Below are 18,670 nucleotides of genomic sequence, written 5' to 3' on the forward strand. Positions count from 1 at the left end.
CCCTATTTCAGGCAAAAAAACGGAGGACTTAGTGTCTTGGTCCGGTACCCAGTACCCAGTCCTGGTACCCAGGTCGTATCGACCTGGAAACACTGCCGCAGGTTAGGTGGACATTATTTCACTAGTTTTAAAATCAAATTATTTACAAACTTAATTCATTTATCATGCTAGTTGTTATTCGTAGAACTCTACGAAAATGGTACTATAAGATATAAAATGTTAATGTGTATTATTATTATAATATATTTTCCATCATCGCATTTTGTGTTAACCTTGGTAGGAACGCCAACATCATATTTTTGTAAAAAGTTGATTTTATCAGTCTTTTGTCTGTAGTGAATACACTTTTTATGCTTCTACTACGTATATAATATATTAAATAAGTAATTTTAACTGCGTAAGAAGGAAATCAAGATAATTAAGATGTTTTTAGGGTAACTGGAAAGGAAAAACGGAACCCTTATAGGATCACTTTGTTGTCCTGTCCGTGCGTACGTCCTTCTGTCAAGACTCTTTTTTATTAGAAACGCGTGGAGATATCAAGCTGAAATTTCTAGATCAAATACTCAGGTCTACTTTTCTTTAGAGCGAAGAAAAATCGAACTTCTAAACCAACGTAATCAAAAGATACAGCCGTTTATGCCGCAATTTTTTTAAACTCGAAAGAGAATCAAAATCGAGTACTTGTCGTGGACCTGAAGTTATGAAATTTACCACGAAGTGAGAACTTACAATACGAATGAAGGAAAAAATCAGAAAAGTGAAAAGTAATAGGTATTTCATAGAAAAACACAATACAAACTTAAGTTTGTCAACTTCAAATTGCCCCTTTGACGTACAATTCAAAAATTGGTACGGAACCCTCGGCATGCGAGTCGGGCTCGTATTTGACTGGTTTTTTTCATTATGAATAATCGACAAACATATAGAAATATCAAACAAATAACACAAAAATGCAAATTCTAAACTTTTATTAGTGTCAGCTAATTAGGTAGAGTAGGTATAGATACGAGTATAATATGCTACTTCGCAATATTATAATCGCAGGAAATGCATGAAAGGTATAATTAAATAATTATCTTTAATCAACAATGATAATTAATCTATATAATATTTTCATTTCCAGGCAAAGCGCGACGTAGAGTTCCGCCACTCAACACTCAATGCCTCCAGGATTCGGCGGGAAGTGGAGAATGGAGTGTCCTAACACCAGATTCCACCTGCCTACGCTGCTGTATGCGGGATACAGTATGATTCTAGAATAAATAATATGATCGTAAAATGTGAGTCAATAATAAGACTACATGTTGAGCCAAAATCGAATTTATGTAATAAGTACAGCGGCAAAACTTTTTTAAAAAGTAGTTTGGTAAAAATTTTATAGGTCAACAAAGATAAATGAATCCAAAATAATTTCGATCTCGTTCTTAGTCCAAGGCGAACTCGTTTAAAGCATCGCTCTAGCTACGAATTGAGTGTGTACGACATGTGTATAACAAATGGGAACCAATATTAAGTACGATCTAATTATTTCTTTGATAATAATGTAAAAAATTTTAGGTAAAAATATAAAACTGTGCTATGATTTTAAATTATAAAAAGTAATGCTTATAAATAACTAGAAAAATCGACTACCACTATAATATAATATAGTAAATTATGACTCTCGTCATAACTTTTATTGTTATTTAAATGTGGATAGTAATAATACGATGAAGAAAACGATGCCTTTTTAACCAACTTATATAAAAGGAGGAGGTTCTCAATTCGTAAGTATTTCGTAAATTATTTCGTATTATTTTTACATTATCTGTTTTGCTGGCGTTACCACCATACACAAAAACCTATTTAATGTTAAACATATTTTATATTATAATCTTCACGTTTAATTAAACTTATTAGAAAATACTTCATACAATTATCGAACTGGAAAATTTTACAATTATCACTTACTTCAAAACAGTTCAGGTTCTTTTGAAACTTCACAAGCAACTTCACACATCTATACTAAAGCTAGTATTAAATAATAAAACACTATTAGAAATAGACCATCGCTAAGGTGGCGGCGTGTGCGCGTGAATACGATTTGTATGACAATGCGTGTATTTTCGCCGGGGGTCGGTGGGTTAGAGCACAGCATCCGTCAATGAAATAAGTCACGGTCGAGCCTCTCACTTCACAAATGGATGAAGATAATAGCATATATAAGCAATATAAGGTATCGCCTATTATCAATTAATGGTAATTCATATGTAACTTTAAGTAGTGTTTATCTGATGTTAAGAAATGTTTTATTATTATATCAGTGTTCTTGATTGTAATGAATCACAAATAATATAGGTGTGTAAGTAAGTAATGCTGGTTTCTGCTCTACTCAGTCTCACGCCCCGGGTGAGGTTGTACCTACAGCACCTATATATTAATAATATATTGCAAGGATATTCATACTTTTACGAAGAAATGGTAAATTTTTTTTTGCTTTATTTAAAAAAATCATTAATTTGAAATTAAAATATCCGTATCCTATCTTTAGCCTTATTTCGTAGGCAGACCGTGAACATCTGTAGAGGCCCTAGCATAAGGGCGAAGAAATATAAGAGATCAAATAGGCCGTGACTACACTGGCTCACCACAGAAATTTCAAATACAAAAGATTGACCTTGGAAAGTAAAAAAAAATGTTTACACGAACATATTTGTAGATGATAATCTCTCTAGATACGGCCCTGGACTAATTATTATTTTGGGTGCCTCCTAATTAATAAAAAAATTGCCATTGAGAATTCGTGACCATCTTTAAGTTATGTTTTCTGAACTATCGCGCTTTGTTCATTGGGGAACAAAATAAGCAATAGTAAGAAAAAATCCTCCTCAAATCTGCGCAGTTAGATACACATAACTTCAGTATCCATATAATTTACTTATAACTACCCTATTTTTAGCATTCGAAAATATTAAGCAATTATATGTGATACATTACAATTTTTATTATCATCTGATGATTCATTATCTTGGTTGATAATTGATATACACTTTTAATATACTTTAGTCGTTATCTATAGACACTTATCTATATATATAAAAGGACTTGTCCTCACTGACTGAGGTAAGACGCACGCACAGCCGTAACCGCTGATGGTACAAATGTGAAATTTGGACAAAAGTTTACTTTCGTAATCTGGAGGTCCACTAAGAAGGGATTTTGAAAAATTTTAACCCTAAAGGGGTGAAATAGGGGTTTAAAGGTTGTATGGAAAAAAAATTAAATCGGCACCAATTTTTATAAAATTTGAAATTTAGATTTTTAAAAGTATTTAATTGAATATGTGTTTCATCGTTTTCTAGAATTCTCCCCCTAAGGGTGCAAATAAGGAGTTGAAAGTTTGTATAGGTTTTTTTTAAATGGTCACCAATTTTTATAAAATTTGAAATTCAGACTCTTAAACGTATATAATTAAACACATGTTTCATGGTTTTCTGGAATTCACCCCCTAAGGGTGCAAATAAGGGGTTGAAAGTTTGTATGGGAAAATTCTTAAATCGCCACCGATTTTTATAAAATTTGAAATTCTGACTCTTAAAAATATTTAATTGAATACGTGTTTCATAGTTTATTAGAATTCATCCCTAAGGGTGCAAATAAGCACGCGAAGCTACGCGCGTCCGCTAGTGTATAATAAAATTGTAACTGATCGGTGTCTGTATATGAAATGTATATAAGAAAAAATATTATTGGGATCAATTATTGGTTAAACAAAAAAAAATACCTCAATATTAAGTATTTTGTTTGAGTAAATTGCTGTTAAATAACCATTTTATTAAATTGGCCAACATATTAGGATTTAGAATAGGGAACCCTGCATGTGTCATCAGACTTGCTTATTTTTTAAAATGTATATACAGGCTGTCCCAGGAGGCAACGATAAAACGAAACCAGGTGATAGACCAAGTCGTGACAGTTATGAGAAAAATATTTTAAAAAATCTTTGTCATGTATTTTTCATATTATATTGATTTTAAAAAATATCGCAAAAACCGACACCCTGTGATGGTTTTTCAAGTCCCTGGACTACAAATATTACTCTTTCTTCATTTTTTTTTCAGTAATGTAATCATGAGTAACCCTTCTGTGAATTACAGTTTAAGATTTAAACATACCTGCATCAGTTTTCAATAAAATGTGGTGTTTTTGCCAAACATTAAATTCAAAATATTTACTACACCCAAATTTAACCGACTGTACTATAAAAAAAATGTACTACACTGTTTTTGCAAGTAACTTTAAAAGTTGGCGCATTTAATCTGGATTCCGAAATGGTACGACACTTGCTGGATTACTTCTTTGTTGAAGAGAGAAAAATCGAAATACACGATAATCGGGATGACGTTCAGCTTTTTGGTATCTTTTCCGATACATTCTAGCTGCAGCATTTGCGTTACATAACCATTCTCCATGAATGAAATGCATATTGGCAACGTGTCAAAGACCGAGTATATGGCCTGCGAGAGCCCGGAATCGAGCACTGTTCTTATAAGTCCTGGGCCAGCCCCTAAATCGGATAAGCGTTGCCTGGGCTAAGTGTTTAGTTTAGGGAGGTCACTGGTGTGGTCTGTGATCGCAGGATACCGTCCAAACTCTTATCCGTCTTATAGAGATCGTAATCGATGCCTCCAGACTCGTGCATGACGGATCCAAGGTACCTGAACTTTTCCAACTTAGGGGATGACCCAGGACTTATAAGGACAGTGCTCGAGTCCGGGGTCTCGCAGGCGATATACTCGGTCTTTGACACATTGCCAATATGCATTTCCTTCATGGAGAATGGTTATGTAACGCAAATGCTGCAGCTAGAATGTATCGGAAAAGATACCAAAAAGCTGAACGTCATCCCGATTATCGTGTATTTCGATTTTTCTCTCTTCAACAAAGAAGTAATCCAGCAAGTATCGTACCATTTCGGAATCCAGATTAAATGCGCCAACTTTTAAAGTTACTTGCAAAAACAGTGTAGTACATTTTTTTTATAGTACAGTCGGTTAAATTTGGGTGTAGTAAATATTTTGAATTTAATGTTTGGCAAAAACACCACATTTTATTGAAAACTGATGCAGGTATGTTTAAATCTTAAACTGTAATTCACAGAAGGGTTACTCATGATTACATTACTGAAAAAAAAATGAAGAAAGAGTAATATTTGTAGTCCAGGGACTTGAAAAACCATCACAGGGTGTCGGTTTTTGCGATATTTTTTAAAATCAATATAATATGAAAAATACATGACAAAGATTTTTTAAAATATTTTTCTCATGACTGTCACGACTTGGTCTATCACCTGGTTTCGTTTTATCGTTGCCTCCTGGGACACCCTGTATATTATTTAAAATATATAGTTTCTAAACTGATAATGTGATTACAATACGAAAATAATCTGGGTTAATAAAAAATAATTATATATTTGAAGTGGGCGAAGCCGCAAGCGGGTCGCTAGTTTTAGATAATTCTAAGTAGATAAGTCCATTAAATCCACTTATAGATGTTTCGTAAGTTACAGCGTTACAAGTTTATTTACAGCACTTTTTATTTGTGGTTATATATTAGTACAAAGGTTTATGTAAGGGATACAGCATGAAACTAAAAAAAATCCTTCATAAAAAATAAAAATATACTGAGATAAATGTTGAAATAAAAGACCTGTTTGATCCAATATTTTATTTATAAAAGAATCTACAAATATTTAACTAAGCTAGAATTGAATAAGCTTAGTTGTGTATTCATTCTCAATAAAGATAAATTGAGACTAACTTTTTAAATATATATCTTTATCTAGGAGTAATCTAATCTATATAAACTCCAACGTCCAATACTAAAAAGTATTAAAATTCTATTGTCAATTTATTTGCAAATTTTATTAAATTTATTATTTAATCTAGGGCTACAAATGCAACCATAAGATTGTTTTTTACTTCATACATTTTCGACATAGAAAGTGGGCAAAGTTATATCATAATAAACATAAGCCACTTTATATTGACGCTATTAATAATTATCGTAATTTCAACTAAGTACAAATAAACTGTATTTCAAGAAATAGAGGCATTAAAAACTAAATTCTTACACAGTATCTATTTTCATCTAGAAGTAGTAAATATGATGTAGGTTCTTATAATACTTACTACATATGATTTTTTTAAATTCTGGGCTTACATAAATCTTAATAATGAATCCTTCAACAGGCAAAATTCCATCAACAAATCTATTTGCAATACATATTAAAATTAGATATAAAAATAAAATAATGTAACTAAATTACTATTTTGCTTATATTCCTACTTTAATAATAAAATTATTATTATTATTAATTACAAGAATAAGATTGACAATTTGTAAAATAAGACATCAAAATTTAAAAAAATCTTACACATAAAAATATAAAAAGACGACATGAATGACATATTGTTGTACGTGATATGAAATATCATTTCATTGATTATAATTTTAAAAATAATTATATGTCTTAAAACTACGTGTATAGCTAGCATTAAAATAATAAAAGAAACAAAATAATTAAAATACGAACACAAATTGATTAACTATTGACGTTAAACCTTTCAGTCTTGCGTTTTAAAAATAGAACGTTCGCTACGTCACATCTGTCACTGTCACGCCGCTAGTGCCGGGGTCACACTGACGAACGCAACACTTGTAACCACACGTCACATCTCACAGCTCATACAATCTTATTAAAAAGAGAGCTTTTGTCGTAATTTTTCTTTATAGAAAAACTCACTTTGTGCTCTATAAATGCACTTTCATGCCGGAATTAAGCCGGCATTAGATATGTTCGGGCGAACATTCTGGATCGACCGCGAAGGGTTCCACACTTCGCAGTAGGTTCTAAGTTGTTGTACCGCGGACATTTGTGTCTGTCCGTCGGTGTGTGGCCTAAAGTTGTGCTTCGTTGTTTTGCCATAGATTAGAAGGCAGCGTGTCATAGTGAGATGGAACCGTGACCAGCGCGTCAGCAGTAGTGCGGTTGATCGAACAATTCTGCAAAAACAAAAATTGAGTTAATTCTAGATATTACATTACGTTTATGAGTTTTTAACGTTTATAGTTATTGTTTAATTTTGTATCCTACACGGCGGGGTGGCCAATAGGATTCTAGTGTCACGACACTCCGTTTGGAGTGAGTTTTGGAGGCCTTACATGTTGTAGAGTGGCGAAACTGAAGTCGCTTTGTGTCGCCAACAGAGCGAAGAAACGAAAAGAATAAATATTCCATTCCCTGGAGTGGGAAACCGACCCACAACCTATAGTGTTTACAGTCACAGTTTAAATTTTATGGATTTATATAAGCATAGAAATGCATAGGCATTTTTATACAAATAAAAATATAAATATAGATCTAAAAGCTTTTATAAAAGTGTTTATTATCAACAAAACATCGTTCACTATCTTTGTTCATGTATTTTTAAAATGGCAGAGCATAATTACGAGATATGTTATCTGCATGATGTAATCGTGTTGAATGTTTGTGAACGATCAATAATGGGATATACTCGATATTTTACTTTTAAAATTGTTTCTAGATGTTACATTGTAAGAAAACAAATTGAATTGATAATTGTTGCTATGCAGATAGACAACTAATGTTATTGAAATATTTGAATATAAAATAAATATTATAGCTAAAATAAATAATAGAGATTTTAATAAACTAATATAAATAATAGGAGCCAGTCGTGGTGCAGGGGCACAAGTCACCCTCTAGAAAATGAAATATTTAATTTTTTCACTGAAAACGAACGCGCGGTGTTTAGTATCGCCACTCAACCCGCAATGCCTCTAAAATTCGGCGGAAAGTGGGAAACGGAAGTGTCTTAAAGGAGAACGAAGTGCTTTAATATTAGGCTTCCCTCTGCTTACCCTGCTAAATGCGGGATACAGCGTGAAGCGTAAATTATAGTGTAAAAATACCTTGGGCTGCTTGCGGTGTGTGTCCACACAGTCAATGGGCAACTTGATCATCTCCACTTTGTATTTGTAGCCGTAGGATGTAAGTTTCACGATGGTGTGGAGAGGCACATTCATGTATGGCAGTTCATCTGTAAATAAAATATATAAGGTTTCAATTATTCTATTATTTGAAAATACGGTTATGTCCTGTTGTCGTTAAAAATTTTCTTTTAAATATCTTATAGTTCATGTAAACACGACAGTTTTCAATTAATTTTTTTATTTAGGTACGTATACAAATTTCGAGGCGTTGTCATTTTGTAGGTTATTTTGTTATTGATGAGTATAAAATAGGTCTCTATAGTCTAATTAGGGTTAATCAATCAAAACGTTAGTAACGTTTATTTTAGGCACATTTTAGATAAAACAGATTAAAAAAAGATATGTTTAGAAAGACTATTCTCGTACAAATTGTGTAAGGTCACGCAAAACAATGTATTTTATGTGGAAATATGTTTACGTTATATTCTTTGTATAAACATATAAGTAGTAAATAACTATTAATAGATAATTATATACGCAATGAAGTACAGGAAGACGCTACGAACTAGCTACTTGGCGATGCTAACATTCTCATACTGCAAGTCATAAAATGCGACATTAGGTAGAATATTCTACCTGTTTTTATTAAAATGTTGTCCACAGTTTTCCTGCTACGTAGAGGAAAATTTAAATATTAAATTTCAGATTTTTTAAAAATGTGTATTGTACAGGTATTTCATGTTTTTTGCAAAATAATTTTCCAGATTACTCAATAATGTAATAATGGGGCACAGAAAAGTTTTCATACAATTTTTAGGTTTTATGTTGTTAGACTTTTTGTATAACAAAAGACTTTTGTGTATAGATTTTATTACGCCTAAGAAATAATAAATAAATACCTAAATATTTAATTCACTTACCAAGTTTAGCATCCAAGAAGTATCCAAGCATGCAACGAAGTACTGCTTGATGGCCGACGACGACGACATTGTGCTCATCTTCCAAAGCCGACAGGACTGGCCGCAATCTTGTCATGATATCTATATAGGACTCCCCCCATGGATAACGGTAGCGCAGCTTGTCCTGGTCACGCCAAGCGAACTCTTGCGGGAAACGCTCTTGCATTTCTTCGTAGGTCAACCCTTCGCATATACCCTGTAGAAGAAAATATACTATTATATAGACTATTTTACACAATTAGTACGGATGCTCTACGGATGTCATAAATTCAATTCGTTTAAGAAAGTGAATCACTTTTAGTTTCATCTCATAAAAAAAAATAAACACAATTTATAAAGAAAATTACGACTTCGCGTGAAGTATTAGTGGACTTTCCACGATTTCATTTTGATAATAAATTGCATAGAATTTTCCGCGTAGCAGTTGTTATAAATGAATCATTTGGGTTTTATTAGTAGTTTTCCACTTCAAATTGGTATCGAGGAGTCTATCGTAGTTGAAACTACGTGTGAGGATATTTTCATCACTGTATTTCTTGCAGTCGAGCCAATTCGCTTAGCGTTTGTAGATGAAGTAATGTGAATGAACCGACCAATTTAACGTCTCTGCTTTGATTTTTTTATTTCAATCTCAATGGTGTCACTAGAGAGAACTATTAACTTATTACTTACGATTTTTAAAGCGGACACAGGTAAATATAACGTATAAATAAGGTAAATATAACGTAAAATAGCATAACATTTTCTACTCAACTAAATTGAGTATTTTCTTTGTTTATAATTATTTAAAACTCATCAATGAATGAAATGAAATAAGTTTTCTTAATCTTTTGTTGTTTATCATTCAGTAATACAGGATGTTTACTGATTATTTACATTTATCTAATTATCTCTATAATATAGCGACATGTATATCGGTTATCATAATTTATTAACGTGACATCACGTTGTTTACAATAATAGTGACGATGCGTTTCAATAAAACAAAGTCAAATTAATTTCAGCTATAAATAAGTTTAATTACGGAGAATTAAGATTTGGGGAATAATATTAATCATTATATCATAAGAATTATGGAATACATGGCGTAGGTTGTATAAAAATGAGTAAATCATATCTTTTATTATAATCATTCTATGGAATGAATATGGTACGAAAGGACTATTTTTATAAGGATACATATGATTTCGATATTAAGAACACATGTTTATTAAGAAAGTGGAAATATGAGATATACATAAGAAGAAAAAGAGACTAAATGATTCGTTTAACGAGACAGTGTGTCATCTACGAGTACATAAATAAACGTTTTTCATTAAGTAATAAGGTCATGTTCCACTTCTGAAATTAAATATCTCAGATGAAAGTATGTATAAAACCAGTACATGGTTTTTGGTATCACAATTTCTTCAGCTTCACGCTATAAACCTGCACACAGCAGGGAACGAAGTGTTTCCTATTTTCCACAGAAGGTATTATTTCCGCTAGAGGTAATGCGTGTTGAGTGGCGGAATTCAACGTCGCTCTTTGAACACCAGAGCGAAGAAATAAAAATATACATTTTTCATTTCCTCGAGACAGGGGATCAGGATAAATCATACTCACAGCATCTAATTCATTAAGAGCTCGTACAGCCCTCTTCTGTGCCATTATTTCAGCTGCAGTTTGCTTAGTACGTCTCAGTTCAGAGGTCCACACGCTCAGTGGTTCCTGTACTGCCAGCTCGTTCATATGCTCCGCGAGGGCGTGCGCGTAGCTCTGACCGCGAGGTGAGAGGACCGCGTCACCTCCGATACGACCCAGCACGTTGTACTCGCTCTCGCCGTGCTGTTTCATTAATGGAGTATAAATTAGCTATTATGTTTATTTATTTAATCTATATTGTTGTTTGTAATAAAAACTAATTTCAAATAAAATCTCAATGACACAACTCAATATCCATTAGGTACTAAACATAGTAATCGATATTTATCCAAAATATAAATTACATATACAGGCATAATTTAAATGTTGGTTCTATTTACAATGCTCATTACGCATAACAATGAGTAAACAGACGCATTATGTATAAGGAAATATTATATTTGAACAACAGATAAAGAACAATAATAAAGGGACTTAGTCAAAGTTAAATACAGATAAAGAATCCTGTCACAGATTAAAGTTCAGTAATCCCAATATAATAAATAATGTTTAAAAAATAAAATAACATAACGATCGTATTGTGAAAACAATTCCACATATCACTCCAGTCGAAGAGTTTCAAGTTTGTTTAAATAACGTGTTATCTATTAAATGTTTGTTTTCCAAACCATGTTTATTTGAACTATAGTTATTTATGTAAGTTGTTTACTGATTTCCATCGGCAGCCTTTTCAGTGGTCAGAAGAACATATAATTTTAATTTAAATAAAATTATCAATAGTTTATTATGGGTTGACCAACGAATTGACATAATATAAAACGTTTATACAATCTTATCGTATCTTAACTCCATCTCATGATAATAAATTCAAAATAAGTCTGATTAAATAAACATATGATTCAAATCATAAAAAAATAAATAATCACACATATTAACAGATGACTTTTCTAAATTTTAATAACACAAATATTAGGTTCCCATTATCGTAACTTAAAAATCTAATTTTACGTAAAAAAAAAACAAAGAAAAATTCAACTTACCCGAGTAAAATACAAAGTTTGTGGGAGAGCTCTCATGCTGGACAAGTACCCTAGGATACCCGACTCCTTCTGTCCAGCAACTTTATGAGCAGTGACAGTTTCTCCCATATTTTCAACACGCACAAAATTTATATTCTCCAAGTTGGCATCAATAGGTTCGTATTGACGCATATAATGTTCAAGCTTCTTCCTCAAGTCGTCAATGGCTTCCTCCTCACTCATGGTCTTGTAGTCAGCGGAGTAATGGAGAATTTCAATAATATTCCTTTCCAATAACTCTTGGTCCTCACAAACGCATTCAATGAATAGGATCCTGAAACCCATGTCGGAGGTGCAATAGTCGTGGAGCTCGCGACGTTGTTCCCTTGTTATGTTGGTGCCATCAAAGATCTGTAACAATATGACAAAATTGCTGTGAAAATAGCTGCGAAATTCTCTGCTGAAATTCTGAAAATGAAAATCTCTCTTATTTCTCTCTATGTTGTTTTATCATTATTTAGTCATTTAAAAACTGACGATGCAGAATTACTGGTGGAGTGGGCGTCGTAAAGATAAAATGAACGTAGAAACGAATGATCAGTTTATTTTGTAGCAATAAAAATAAAATTTACGAATCCTTAACTAGCCATTCATTTCACATATGTTTCAACATTGAACTTTTCTCAGAATCAATTTTGAAAATTGAAAACGAGAAATTGGGCACTTGAATTCGAAAGTATTTTTAAATATTTACAGGTTTCCTTTCCTGGGATTGAAAATTTAAGCCAAATCCGCAAAACAAATAAACGTGTGCTTCTGCGTTTTATTCTTATTATTTTTTCGCACACAGCAGGATAGGCAGAGGGAACTCGACACTAGAGCCAATAAATGAAGATATTTAATTTCCTCGAGTAGAAATCGAACCCACAACCATACTGGCCTGTACATATTATGTTGCACATTCGACCTTGTCTAGTAAACATAAGTTGTTTACTCCACAATATTGCGACTGAAAACAGAACGTTTCAGACTAATTATACGTAAGTAGTATCAAGGAAACAATTGCGCAATTCTCGCAATAATATGTACAGTTCAAATAAGATTTCATAACAAAGCAATTGACTATCTAAGTTGTTAATTGTTTCTATTGAAAAGTTTCCATTATCTACGCTTCCATTATCTCGTGGCGCAGGGGAACATGCGACTGTAAAAGCGACAGGTTGAGGGTCTATTCCCACTCGAGGAGCTGAAATCTTTCTCTCTGGTCACGAGGCAAGGCGCCTCGTTGAGTTCCGCCACTCAACATATAATGGCGGACGGTAGTGTCTTAGTGGGAGTGTCGTAATCGTAACACTACGTTCTCAGGTTCTCCCTGCTAAAAAAATCTACGAATAAAGCAGCACGTAGTACGTTATATTATAGCCCTAATCCGTAATTTATTCTTATAATTTCAACAATAAATAGGATAATTAGAATTACTTATAGATATGGACTGTTTAAAGTATCTAGCGTAAATTCCCATGATAAATATAAAATTATAGACATATCGATGTTTTATTATTAGTTCTGATAATTTAATTAATATTATTGAAATAGTTTTCTTTTGCTTTCGATATAATATTAAAATATGTACATATATCATTACTAGTTTTCATCTCTCACTATGATATTGTCTTATCTATATATATAAAATCGAAAGGTCACTCACTCATCACGAAATCCCAGAAACTACAAGTGCTAGGAATCTCAAATTTTGCATAGGAGTTACTTATAGGACGTAGGTGCTCGCTAGGGAATTTGCAATATTCGATTTCTAAGGGGTTGTTTTTGGGGTCGAAAGTTTGTATGAAACTTCGTTACTACAAATGCTAGGAGTCTCAAATTTTGCATAGACGTCACTAGGACGTAGTCATGGAGACAGAAATTAATAATAACAGTTCACGAACGGGCCGCTAGTCTTTCATAAGTCCTATTAAAATCTAGTTTAACCTATGTAAAAATATATGATAATTATAATATCTTATATAAGAACAATAACAACTTACGGCAACACCATTTCCCTCTTTCAGCCACAGCACAGCGTCTTGCACGGCCTCACGAGCGCTCTGGCGTCGAATCGCCGACCCCTGCTGGTTGTCCGCTCGAAAGATATCGTGACTGCCGTACAGCGCCATGTGCTTGCGGCGATACTCGCTGCAGTCGAATACTGTGAGAAATATATTAATTAATTCAAATTCAAAATATTTTTTATTCAAATAGGCACTTTTGAATCGTCGAATGTACATGTCAACAAAAAGCTATCACCGGTTCGGAAGGCAGTTCTGCTGAGAAGAGCCGGCAAGAAACTCAACAGTTGCTCTTTTCAAAGTCAATATCAATTTTACTGCCATGCCTATTCTGCCTGACATTCAATAGACATTAATTCCATACATGTTTATCCTCTAACACAATGTAATTGTGCTTGAACAGTGTAATAAGCTTTACTTGTTAGAATTTTTTTTAATATAATATCTAGAGCATTCTAGTAAAATCTATTTATTGCTTTATACATAGGTATAGGTACAAACAAGACAACTCATCTAGACTTGTCTCGGCTACAGTCTCAAGCAGGTCAAGGAATAACATTATCAAGCCCGCCTTCCCATATCAGTTTAGTTCTGATATACTTATTTGTAAAGCTGTAAATATATTCTACTTTGTATATATTGAATGTATGGAACCAAATTATGAATAATATAAATGTGGTAGTTGTGGTAATATCTAGATGCGCGAATATGTATATTGAGAATTGATACAGAGAGAGAGAGAGAGAAAGAAAAAAAAAATAGAAGAATACAGAACAATCGTTAGGAAATTCTTGAAGTCTATTTAGTATTTACTTTAAACAAACACAGAGAAAAATTATAAAAAGTTACTATTTCAACTTATGATTTCAAATCTCATTGTGTGTAATATAAGCTTAATGATATGGGTCGTTTAGTTTATAAATTATTAAAAGTCTTAAAAGGTTACTATAACCAATAAAGATAAATAAAAAAAACATCTAATTTATGGAAATGATGAAACATCGTTAAATTTACAGTAAGCCTTTTTTTATATTTAATTGACACAAACCGGAAATATAACGATTGTTAAAAGTAAATAAATATCAAATTACAGATTAGGCAAGTATGAATTATATCGTTTTTAATTTAGGCTATATTAAGCGAAAAATAAATGAATAGGTATTATTTAATAACATACTAATGACTTGGAATGAAATTGTATGTGTTTTTAAAGCTAAAGCTTACTTTTATGACAACAAATAATTAGTAAAAATATGTAAAAAAAAGGCTAACCGCTTTCTCCGCATTTCTCTCAATTACCTTTTAACATAGTCTTGTAGTAGTGTATTAATAGACATCACATACCTTTAGTACTCTCTCCATTCCAGTTGAGGTGTCTAGAGAGACGGTGCGCCAGTTGGCTCTTGCCTCTTGCCGGTAGACCCACCAGCGCAATTAGCAGAGGCGCGAACTGGCTGATGCGGCGTCTACGCATGGACACTGAAACAACAGAACATATTGTGAAAAACGAAAGCGTTGTAGACAACGATATAAAAGAAAACAATCCTTTTCTATTTATTATAGTTTCACTTTATATTAAAAAACGAACTCACGTATTTTCATATTTTGCATATATTCGTCTAACTTCATTTTGTTAGTATTAATGTTGTTATATAAATTAAATAAATTTACTGCTAATTATTAAAGACACCAGCGAACTGTAATAGATGTTAACTAATAATAAAATTCAATTCGCAAACGATGCTATTTATAAGGGAGAGAGTATTGCAAATCTCATTAATATTACCTCACATATTGACCTTTTGATATCATCAGGTCAAAAAGATAGAGTTCCACGATTTTACATACCTATTCATATAAAATAATAATTATTATATAGTAAATATGGAATTTTTCCATTAAAGAGTTAAAATAGCAGCTATCGTCACGCTGGGTGAGCGTGAAGACATCTACATATATTATAAACAAAGTTTATTTTAGATCCTCGGTAGTGTGAGAATCATTCGATGATCCAAACACAAACGTGTCGCCAATAGCATTTAGAGAACGTCATTGTGATAGGTATATAGTAGATGTTGTCCAAAATACCCGCGATTATACTTGGAATGGAGTATATGAAGGTTATAAGAAAATGATTAACCAATCTATTTAAGAAGAAACAATATCTTATATATTATGCCAGGAGGAAGGATTTGGCTCTATTTATAATATTATAACAATTTTAATTCTATTTAAATTGTATCTAGCTATATAAAACTAAAGAGCTAGTCATGGCTTCGCCCGCTTAAATCGTAAGTTGTATAAAATAATAGCCAAGTTATAGAACATAAATTATAGCCTATGTATTATTCTCATGTTTAAGCTATATTACTGTTTTGGCGTTAAACTGGAACAAACATATGTTTGTATATTTTCACAAACTTTCGAAAATATTAGTAAGGTAGGATAGGACGTCAATACGTACCAAATAGTGGATATGTGTAGTATACATGTAAATCATCTTTCTATCTATCAATCTATAATTTGGAAACTTCAAAACCTAGTTTTTAATAGAAATTCATTTAGCTGAAACATTTTGACTTAAAAACATCATCAATGATAGAAAAATAGAATTTAAATTATGGAAAAATATTATAACAATGATATGACTAATGCGAAAAAATTTGAATAACAATATTCTATGAAAATATTGAATATTGTTTGTAAAAAGCTGTGTACACATAATATATGTGTATACAGTCATTGTACGGTTCGTTGGTGACTTTTAGAAACATATTTTATATATAGTTTATATCACAAATAAATAGAAATACAGAAATTTTAAATTACAGACCTTATGAAAAATTAATTAATATTTTCCTAATATGATTATAACTCTGTTAATAACAATTTTTTTTCAGTATCATACTGATACCGCATATAGCAGGATAGGTAGAGGGAACCTATTGTTAGCATTGTGTATTGAGCAGCGGAACTTAACGCCACGCTATGCCTTGTTACTAGAGCGAAAAAATCAAAACATTAATAAGAAATAATTTATTCCTCCCAAATAAGGAACGCACAGCCGTTGCGTTTATACACACGCCTGTACCACTGCGCCAGAACGGCCTGAACAATAATAATCTTAAAATGAATATCAGTTTCGTTTCATTATCCATTCTACATGTGGAACAGGTCAGCCCGACCTTAGTTTACACCGCCGCCGGCAAAACAAGTTGTGTAGAAACAGCCAATAAAAATGGTGTATACGGACGCGCCTTCGAGACGACTTTTAAAAACAACACATGCTCGTGACGTCAGTAGATCTGACACACCTTAATATGAAATGAATAGAATAAAAAACCATGTTTTTTTTTTGAAAATAGATTATAGCCTTTATAGACTTTTATATTTTTTAAATTGTATTGCATATGGTATTAAGATTTACATTTTTTATATTATAATTTGAAATTAGAAACATAAAGCTAAATATATTTAGCATATTTATGTCCTTGAATGGCTTCATTAGGCTTTTCGAACGAATTTTTTTTAACGAATTTTGGCCTAATATATAAAGACATCGATCGAAACCGTTAGTTACCTTTAGCAGATTTAACTTTAGAAGCCGTAAGCAGAAGTAAACGAAGTCAATGTCAGAATAGGAAGGATAATGGTGATTGAATACGATTTGTTTATATAACAAGCATTTCGTCACGTTTTATATAAGGGAACACGTGTTTTAAATAAAAGTAATATAATAAATGCGATAGGGTCTTAGATAGTATAAATGAATCGACATAAAAGGTCTAATTTGCTATTGTTTTCTTCAAATGGGGAAATAATGTTATACCTTTATATTTTTTTATAATCCCTTTTTGTGTGGAGCATAGATAAAATAAACTTCTTGGTCACTCAATTATCACTCTTCATTTAAAACCGTTTTTACGTTAATAATAAAATTTATAAATGAATAAATCAATATTAATTAATATTTACAAGAAAAGAAAATTAAAATATAAATTACGTGACGTTTGATTGATAGGAGAAAGCTGGTAGAGACGAGCAGTAATCTACGTTCATTATTTAAAAAAAAACAGTTATTTGGACGCTTTGACTCTTTTGATATTAAAATTTTACACGTGTCGAATGTCGTATTCTATTCTGTTATTATTATCTCATTTGAATAGAACGTTGGTGTTGACGTTTATGATGATAACCTAAAAATATTTAGATTTCCTTATTACAGTATATAAACCTGGATTATACAATGATTAATGTAGATTATCTGTGTTATAATTGTTATGTCTTATCCTTTACAGCAACATTATTAACTTATAATCTCTTTACTTAACAATAACAGGAAAACGTAAGGCAATAATTTAGGTCACTTGTATAATCATTATAATTATAATTTTTCTATGGTAACATGACAAAACGCGGCGTTGAGTTCCATTCAACACGCAATTCCCACAAAATTGGAAAACGGAAGTGTCTTATTTGGATTGGAGTGTAACACTAGGTTCCCAGGTTCCCTTTGCCTATCTATACTATATGAAGCTAAAAAATAATCAATAAACATCCTATCTAGATGTATAAATATAATATTATAAGATTAAAAAGCGGCCCCAGAGCGGTGAACGTTCGTGCCAACGACTGTTGGACTTTGAACACTCGTCAAGGGAACGTGCATCTACTTTAGAACAGTTCTACTGACGCTGCTAGTATATGGGTTAAGGAGCTTTATTTACTGCTATTATATAATAAATTTCGAATCCTAAAATAGATTACAATGATAATGTTAGACATAATCATAAAATGGTAACTTTACCAAATATCATGAATTATTATTTTATCAATATTTTCATTTCTTCGCTCTGGCCCTAGCAAACAAAGACAAAAGCCCGGCGTTGAGATCCGCCAGGTTTCCTCTGTATACCCTGTGCTGTGTGTGGGATACATCGCAAACTTTACTAAGACTATATTATCTTTAAAGTATGTATAAAAT

General features: G+C 32.2%; 2 protein-coding genes and 1 long non-coding RNA gene across 5 annotated transcripts in view; 1 reads left to right on the forward strand and 2 right to left on the reverse strand.

Annotated features, from left to right (window-relative positions):
- The window catches only part of LOC146538885 (NAD kinase-like), a 32,089-nt gene extending 29,888 nt beyond the window's left edge, over positions 1-2,201 (reverse strand). Inside the window, exon 1 of the mRNA XM_085185402.1 lies at positions 1,954-2,201. The gene's annotated coding sequence lies outside the window, so the exon portion shown is untranslated. The remainder of the gene's footprint in view (positions 1-1,953) is intronic.
- On the forward strand, positions 1-6,782 carry LOC146538886 (uncharacterized). The gene is made up of 2 exons (XR_014877993.1): positions 1-101; positions 1,127-6,782. It is a non-coding gene; the product is annotated as an uncharacterized LOC146538886 (long non-coding RNA).
- LOC146538887 (6-phosphofructo-2-kinase/fructose-2,6-bisphosphatase-like) overlaps positions 5,695-18,670 on the reverse strand; it is a 25,273-nt gene continuing 12,297 nt past the window's right edge. For 2 of the 3 annotated variants that reach the window (XM_085185398.1, XM_085185397.1), the window contains exons 3-9: positions 15,031-15,165; positions 13,666-13,826; positions 11,642-12,031; positions 10,563-10,784; positions 8,919-9,153; positions 7,978-8,105; positions 5,695-7,047 (exon numbers count right to left, since the gene is read on the reverse strand). In XM_085185398.1, coding sequence (XP_085041524.1) covers positions 6,943-7,047; positions 7,978-8,105; positions 8,919-9,153; positions 10,563-10,784; positions 11,642-12,031; positions 13,666-13,826; positions 15,031-15,165 — 1,376 coding nt within the window. In that variant the 3' untranslated portion in view covers positions 5,695-6,942. Of the gene's footprint in view, positions 7,048-7,977; positions 8,106-8,918; positions 9,154-10,562; positions 10,785-11,641; positions 12,032-13,665; positions 13,827-15,030; positions 15,166-15,278; positions 15,427-18,670 lie in introns of those variants that run through there. The other variant, XM_085185399.1, reaches the window with a different exon arrangement.

Source organism: Heliconius melpomene, chromosome 5 (assembly GCF_056956725.1).
Source record: "Heliconius melpomene rosina isolate 202511_hmr_F chromosome 5, ASM5695672v1, whole genome shotgun sequence".
NCBI classification, from domain to species: domain Eukaryota; kingdom Metazoa; phylum Arthropoda; class Insecta; order Lepidoptera; family Nymphalidae; genus Heliconius; species Heliconius melpomene.